We start from the raw sequence: 7,958 nt of genomic DNA on the forward strand, positions 1-7,958 counted from the left end.
ACTGAGCTCTCCTGGAGCCCCCCCCAAGTCCAGCCTGGGCCCAGAGATGCCGAGGGGGGTCACAAGTTGCCCCACTCACCCACTTTGAGGAAGGTCTTGAGCTCCAGGGGCCTGATGGCTGGCTGCTTCTCCAGGTGGCTATAAGCTTGGGCGATGCTCTCCACCTCCACCTTGGGACACCTGAAGAGCTCGTAGGACCCATCCCGGTTCTGGATGAAGCTGCGAGTGATCTCCAGAGGCAGCTGCAGGCAAGCAAAGAAACAGCCAGGTGAGGGGCTGGGGGTGTTGGGGGCGGCCAAGAAGGCCAACGGCATCCTGGGGGGCATCGAGAAGAGCATGGCCAGCAGGTGGAGGGAGGTCATCCTCCCCCTCTGCTCTGCCCTGGGGAGGCCACATCTGGAGCGCTGTGTCCAGTTCGGGGCTCCCCGGGTCAAGAAGGACTGGGAACTGCTGGAGAGGGTCCAGCAGAGGGCTGCGGAGATGAGGAGGGGACTGGAGCATCTCTGTGATGGGGAAAGGCTGAGGGACGTGGGGCTGTTCAGTCTGGAGAAGAGAAGACTGAGGGGGATCTTCTCAACGCTGATCACTCCTTCAAGGGAGGTGCCGGGGGGTGGGAACAGTCTGTTTCCAGCGGTGCCCAGTGACAGGACAAGAGGGAACGGGCACAAAGGTGACCATGGGCAGTTCCATCTCCACCTGAGGAGGGCCTTCTCTGCTGTGAGGGCGGCAGAGCAGTGGCACAGGCTGCCCAGAGAAGGGGGGGAGTCTCCCCCTCTGGAGCCATCCCAAACCCGCCTGGACGCCGTCCTGTGCCACTGCTGGAGGTGCCCCTGCTCTGGCGGGGGGGTTGGACTTAGATGATCTCCAGAGGTCCCTTCCAACCCTCATCATTCTGTGATTCTGTGGGTGTTGGGGGGGTCAGGGGGGCGCCTCCCCCTCTTACCTCGGGCGTATCGAAGATCTGCTTGACCTGCAGGACGTTGGTGATGTGCCACGTGTACTTGGAGAAGGTGCCCAGGGGAAGGGCATCCTTGCGGACAAAAGCTGCCGGGAGGGAAAAAGACAGTGAGGGAAGGAAAAATCTTCTCACGTGGCGCTTTCTTCCTTCGCTTGTCCCCTTTGTTCTGTGGTGGTCTTGGCTCTCTTTGCTCTGTGACTACCTGCCTCGCCTGGGAGGTGGCCCCGGCTCCCGAGGGTTTGGTTCTGTCCTCGACTCTGCGCTTCTCCCCAGGACTCTCACTCCGACACTGCTCCTGAACTGAGTGCGAACCGGCACTGGGCTCAGCTGAGCAACTCTGCCTTTGCTTGCCCCGATGCACAGCGAGGGGGGTGTGGGGGCACCCAGAGAGGTGGCGGTGGTGGTCCTGAGGCCTCGCTGCCGCAGAGATGGCGACATCTGCTCCTGCAGCACCAACATGCTGTGTTTAACTCTGCTTCAGTCTGGTCTTACACTCTGTGCTACAGCAGTGTGGAAAGCAGCGAGGGCTGAGAGCCCTCTGTGGCTCGGAGGCAGCACTTGGTCACAGCCAGGGGGTGAAGTCCCCTACTCCGCTGCAGAGAGGGGGGAAAAGCTGCTGGAAACCAGTGGGGAGGGAAGAGTCTTCCTCTGGGAGCTTCCTCCTAAAGCTGCGTGCTTTAACCTGCGCGCGGAGGGTTTTCTCGTGTAACTGTGTGTGTCTCTTACCTGTCGTGGAGTTGGGCAGGCGCTTCTTCGCGCTCCCGCTGGAGATCCTCTGCTGTAGCGCATCAAAGAAAGCCTGAGGGATGTGGAACACCAGCGGCTCCGGTTTGCCTGTGCGGGCAGGAAGGGGAAGACACGGGGTGAGGGCAGGGGACGGGCAGTGGGGGCGCTTGGGGGGAAAGGGGGGACTCCTCTTTGAGCTCTGACTGTCTCTGCCACTCCGCACCCAGAGCCCTGCCAGTATTTGACCACCTTCACAGTAAAAACATCTTCTAGAATTCAGAGTCCGGTGCTTCACCCTTGTGCCGGCTCCGGGCGCTGATGGGGAGAGCTGGGGCTTTGTTGCAGTTTAGGAAAAAAAAAAACTCGGCTGCTGGGGAGGTGGGGTTACCCTAGAGGGGACCGACAGATGCTCCCCCTACCCCAACTCACACAGAGAGGCACAGGAAGGAAAGAGAGACTTAAGAATTTAGAACAAACTAACCTACTTAAATGAAATAATACAATTAAAAGACACTAATTAAGTGTATACGCAACTGTCTCAAGCTCCCAGGATGATGATGACGATCGCATCACCAGCAGGCACCGGGGAAGACCCAGACTCGACTCAGTGATGGATGGGAACTGGATTCAGGATTGGGTTCAAAGGCAGATGAACGCACAAGAGTCCTCCTCAGCTGCAGCCATTGAAGAAAGAGCCCTGACCCTTTGGTCCCTCAGCTTTTACACTGAGCATGAGGCAGATGGGATGGAATACTCTGGGCAGATTGGGGTCCCCTGTCCTGTCTGCTCCTCCCCGCGGGTGGGACCCCACTATGCTTTTCTGCTGCCGCCCCTCCAACGGGGCAAATAACAACATTTGCTGACTGTGGGTGTGAGAGCAGTAAGTCTACGCAAGAGCCTCTCTCCGTACAATTCCTTGGCATCAGCTATAACCATTGGTCTTACCGTTCGGAGAGCAAACAGTGTCTGCACAACATGCTGCTCATAGCAGCAGTTAGAAGAGACCCAGCTAAGAAGCAGAGTTATTAATAAATTGGTCCTGTTTTACCAGCCCCATCTGGTCCTCTGAGGGGCAGGGGGCTTTGGTCACTCTTGTTGCTAAGCTGGGGTGACACAGCTGCTGCCACTGTAACTGTCCTGAAGAACCACAGACTCACTTAAGTTGGAAAAGACTCTTAAGATGACTAAGTCCAACCACGAACTAAGCACAACAGACTGGGGCTGGCGCTGCCGGCAGCTTGCCAAGAGAGCAGCGTCTTTCCTGCGGCTGTGCCACCTCGCAGGGCGGGCAGCGGGACAGCAGGATGGGGCGGTTGTCTTATGTGACAAACTCACAGTGCTCTAACGTTGCTTGCAAAGGGCTGCTTCCTTCCTGGTGTTGGTTGGGGTCCCTCTCTTTAGGTGAACACCTGCACAGCTCTCCCAGCAAAGAGACTTATCAAGTCCAGCCCCAATAAAGACTTTTACAGACCTAACACAAGCTGGAGGTGTCCCTGCTGCCTGCACAAGTCCCTCGCCGGGGATGGGGAGCGGTGACAGGTATTAGAGCCACAACCCACTGCCATATGCGCACAGGGAGTGTCTCAGCCCCGCAGCCAGCACAGCCCTGCCTTCGGGGCACACAGGGGGGCGAGGAGGAGGACAGCGGAGCGCTCCAGCCAGCCCCCAGGAGGAAAAGTGGCTTACTAGTATTTCTCATACCTCCCACCATGTCGGGCACCTCACCTCTTCTGCGTGGGCCCAGGGAGTTTGAATTCCCGCATCGGTAACCTCTTAGGGAACTACTTCTTTCCCCGGGATAAACACCAGCCCCGGGCTGCTGAGATGCATTAAGTCCGTGTTCAGGAAACAAATCAAAGTTTCTATCAATGATGGAGCGCTCCGCTGTCCTCCTCCTCGCCCCCCTGTGTGCCCCGAAGGCAGGGCTGTGCTCGCTGTGGGGCTGAGTTTCTATCAATGATAATAGAAACTTCCCCTGGCAAAATAACGTTTGCTCCAAGCTGAGCAAAACACTCGCTTCCCTTGGGGCTACTGGTTAATTATTGCTGCCAAGAGCTTAACGACAGAGGTAGTGCGCGGAGCAGAGTCCTGCACGGAGTAAAAAAGAGCCCAAAGCCTTACCCTCAAACTGGTAGTGCATGGTTTGATGGATGCGTTCGGTGACGCTGGCCAGCCAGTCCTGGAAGGAGAGGGTCACCTGCGACTCATCCAGCTGCTGGTTACAGCCTATGAGAGAGAGAGGGAAGGAAAATCAAAATCAAAATCAGCACACAAGTGAAGTGCTCAGCCAGACGGGCAGGAGAAATAGCCGAGAGCGAGCCACGCCAGCTGCCCCACAGCCTCCCGCACTCAGCTCCCCGTCAATGTCACCGTTACTGCCCTCTCCTATAATCCTGACCGCCATCAAGAAACTTAAGACAAGAGGCAGAGCCTCTTAGTTTCTGCTAAGACCTGTGGGATACCAACCCGCATCTTCTGAATGCAACCCCAATGTTTTAATTATAAGCCAGGAATTTTCCCAGCCAGACACGCGTCGATCCCGTAGGATCCCAGTTACCAGCCAGACCCCTAAACCAGCAGGCCGCTGCCCACCAGACCCCGGTACAGCGTACAGCGACGACCTCCCAACTCAACAGGAGTCTCCTCTGCGGACACCTCCGGTCCAGTATTACCCACTTTACCTGCAGGAGTTTCCCCAGCGGCGCAGACACAACTACTTGTGTCAAACAGAGCTCAGGAAGGCAACAGGACAACAAACAGCACTGTCCATCCGTCAGCTCCGTGGATCAGACGCCGCTGCCTCGGGCACCTCTCTCCCGAGGCGTGGGACTGCTCTAACTGTGACAAATCTGCTTCTGAGACCCCGTCTGCTCTCAGCAAGGGCTGCGGCCTCGGCACCGCAGTACAATTACACCGTCACACCGGGAAGCAGCTTTCACAGTGCCCGTCCCCGGGAGTGGGACCCGACGCGTCCTCACCCCCTGCCCACAGCACCCAAACTCCCCCGGGGGAACACGTGGGCATCGGTGGGAGCAAAACTAGCATGGGGGGAAAAGGGGAAATAAACAGAAGAGACAGGAACCCCTTTCCAGGCCAAAACTAAAGCTAAAAGGAACAAAAGCACTACACTGAGGCTCCTACCCCATAACCAGCAAGGAAAGCAGCTTTCTCTAAAGGGCTCCAAGTCACTGGGAAAACCTGTAGGTTTTCGTAGCATGGGAGTGACCCTTCCCTCTCCGAACACCACGTCAGAGCACGTCAGAGCACGTCAGAGCACGTCAGAGCACGTCAGAGCACGTCGCTGTCTGCTCAGAGACACCAGTTGTCACTTTTGTGCCCACGACTATCTCCCCGCGGTGGCCAGCATGACCCAAGTTCCCATCTCCTTCACAGTGCTTCCAAGCGAGGATTTGCCACCCGAAACCACAGCTACTCTGGCCACAACAAGCTCCCCCCCGGCAGCTCTGGGCATTAGGAGAGGCTGCAAACACCAGCAGCAGAAAAAAAAACAACAATGGAAACCAGCTCACCACTTCGCCTGAGCCAATTTCATCTATTCATTTTATCCAGGAGAGCACTTAATCGCAGAACCACAGGGGTCAGAAGGGACTTTAGGCATTATGAGATATTTAATAACTCCCGCCTGCTCACAGCAGCACTGGCCCCACCACAAACCAACTTCTTTAAGCTTTCTGCACCAAGAAATCCACCAAAGAGCCACCCTGGCAGGACACCGGCATCGTCCTTCTCTAACAACCGCACCTATGGCCAACCAGAGCCCCCCCGGCACCCCGCACCGCGCCAGATGCACACAGCCACCAGCACACCGAGCTGCTGAGCCCAATTTTCACCTCCTCGAGCAACCGATGAACAGAGACGGGCCAGCCGTCGCCTCCGCGATGGTTACGGCGGCACTAAACGAAAGGCTGCGGGCATCCGCCCGGTCCCTGAGCGCTCCCAACCTCCGGCGAGACGCGTGGCTGAGGCTTACCTTGTCTCTTCAGCGAGGAGGCGACGGCTGGCTTCTTCAGGCTGCTTCTCCTGGGGTTGCTGTGAGCCTGATCTTGAGCCAGAAGAGGGCTGGTCGCCTGCACCCCTGAGGGATCGGTCCAGAGAGGGTCAGTGCACAAGTCTCGGGGGTCCACGGGCACCGCATGCAGGCATCCCTGCCCCGGGCAGGGCGGGTGGGATGGAGAAATCCCCTCTCTCTCCCCAGAGTGGGCTGTGCCCACAGCTCCTGCCACCTCAACACCACTAATGGTCACTAAAAGACCCACTTGGACTCCGGGCAGGAGCATGGCGGCAGCCAGAGCCGCTCCCAAAGCTCCCATCGGCACCGGACACAGCACACGGCCGGCTACGAGTCTGGTAGGTCACTGCAGAGCTGCCCCTACCGCGGTCGTGCTGGCTGGGCATTGGCTTTTGGCTTCGGACCACGTCCGCCTCGTCCCACAGAGCCCCCAGCAGGCACTCACCGGGCGTTATGTCCTTTTTCCTCTTCTTGGGCCTGGCAGCAGCCGCCTCCCCAGCCTGCCCCGTGGATTCGGGGCTGCCGACCAACTGCGGGACCACCATCCCTTTCAGACCTAGGAGAAACAAGACTCTGTCCTTAAAAGCATCTCAAACACAAGCAGCAGCACTGCAGGGATGTGGGGTCGCACACCCCCCTCCCCACACCAGCGTTTAGTCCCTTGAGACCTCCCAGCACACCCCAAACATCCTCAGAGAAACCCCAAAGCCCTCCTGACCCTGCAGACACGCTTATTGGGGAAGAACATTAAGATGAATAGCGCCTTTAATTCACTCACATCACCCAGGTCGCTCTCCTCGGGGCCGATTTTCACCTTTGGGTGCCTAAAGACAGTGCGGCATTATCCAGGCGCGCCTATCGGGGTGCACAACCCCCCGGCAGACTGAACACCAGAGGTTGCTGCCGTGGGAGGGGGGTTCGCAACGAGCTGGGCTTCCCCCAGCACTGCTCTGGCCCAAAGGCAAGAGGACAACCAGCTCCCAGTCCAGAAGAGGGACCCGACTCACCCCGAGCACCCTTCACGGCAAAGCCCGGCGGGATCTGCCCCCCAACCGGCTCCCGGGAGAGCACAGGGAGCACCCCGCACGCTGGGAGCCAGAAGGGAGCTATAGCTCAGGAGGAATCACTCCCCACAAAGCTCTCTCCTTGCAGAGGGAGGGGGCAGGAAATGAAGCCCCAGCTAACGAAGCGCTGATAGGGAGCAGATGTGAGGGCAGCCCAGGCGAAGCGAGGCAGCTGCCTCAGCGCGAGTGGGAGGGAGGGAAGGCAGCAGGTGGCATCGGCCCGATACGATCCCCCCGAAATCCTCTGCGCGTCGCTTCCCCCACCTACCGCCAGAGTCGTAGGCGAGGAAGTCGGCGAACTCCTGCGCCAGGCTCTCATCGCTGGCGAAGGCGCAGATGCAAGCGAAGAAATGAATGCAACGCGGTGGCGGCGCCTCCTCCTCGGCCGGGCTGCCCTTGCCGGGCTTCAGAGCCTGGCAGGAGCAGGAGAACCTGTGGTCCGTCAGCGTCTTGGCGCTCATCTTCTGGGCGAAGGAGGCGTGCAGGTAGCCGAGGCTGTGCTTCTGGCTGGCCTTGCACTTCACCACCAGGATGTTCTTGGTGATGCGCTGCACCAGCGGCCCCGTGGGCTCGGTCGCCAACTGCCATATGGTTTGTTTGGTTTCGGGCGAAGCCTGCATGGAGTTGAGCACCGAGCTTTTCAGGGTGAGCGGGGTGGCCTCCGTCTGGCAGTTCAGGGCTAGTTTGACGTGCTGGCACTGGTTCTCCACCACGCCTTGCGTGGCCGCTTTCAGACACGACGGTACGTAGCAGCGGCCGGAGCTGAGCTGCGTGATGATGGTCCCGTCCACCGTCTGGATGGCCGTCTCCGAGACCCCCAGCTCCACAAAGCACCGGTAATCCGGTCCCCGGTCCCTCTGCCGCACCGAATAAACCTGTAAGTCGGAGCCCGTGATGATCTTGACGGCGTCGACGCTGGGCTGCTTGCGCGTGCCGTAGCGGAAGACGGTCCCACAGTTCTTATTCTTGCAGATCAGGCCTCGGGTGCCGTTGTAAGTGCCGCAGCGGGGACATTTCCGGATGCCCCGGAGCGTGGCCTTCCCCAGGTCGGACAGGAAGGAGGGCACCTTGGTCCTCACCGACGCCGGCTCCATCCTCCAGGAAACCTGGGAGGGCAGAGAGCGGGGGATGAGTTGACAGCCCGGGGAGGCGGATGGGACGGGAGGGACAGCGGGGACGC

The 7,958-nt window shown here is 59.0% G+C and overlaps 1 protein-coding gene across 1 annotated transcript in view; it reads right to left on the bottom strand.

The window, feature by feature from the left end:
• Nucleotides 1-7,872, bottom strand: part of LOC104290048 (chromosome unknown open reading frame, human C2orf42) — an 8,716-nt gene extending 844 nt beyond the window's left edge. The window contains exons 1-7 of the mRNA XM_009889096.1: nt 7,047-7,872; nt 6,160-6,270; nt 5,676-5,780; nt 3,806-3,910; nt 1,685-1,792; nt 944-1,044; nt 84-242 (exon numbers count right to left, since the gene is read on the bottom strand). Coding sequence (XP_009887398.1) covers nt 84-242; nt 944-1,044; nt 1,685-1,792; nt 3,806-3,910; nt 5,676-5,780; nt 6,160-6,270; nt 7,047-7,872 — 1,515 coding nt within the window. The remainder of the gene's footprint in view (nt 1-83; nt 243-943; nt 1,045-1,684; nt 1,793-3,805; nt 3,911-5,675; nt 5,781-6,159; nt 6,271-7,046) is intronic.
• Nucleotides 7,873-7,958: the final 86 nt, after the last annotated feature.

This window comes from Charadrius vociferus, unplaced genomic scaffold (genome assembly GCF_000708025.1).
Source record: "Charadrius vociferus isolate BGI_N301 unplaced genomic scaffold, ASM70802v2 scaffold2157, whole genome shotgun sequence".
NCBI classification, from domain to species: domain Eukaryota; kingdom Metazoa; phylum Chordata; class Aves; order Charadriiformes; family Charadriidae; genus Charadrius; species Charadrius vociferus.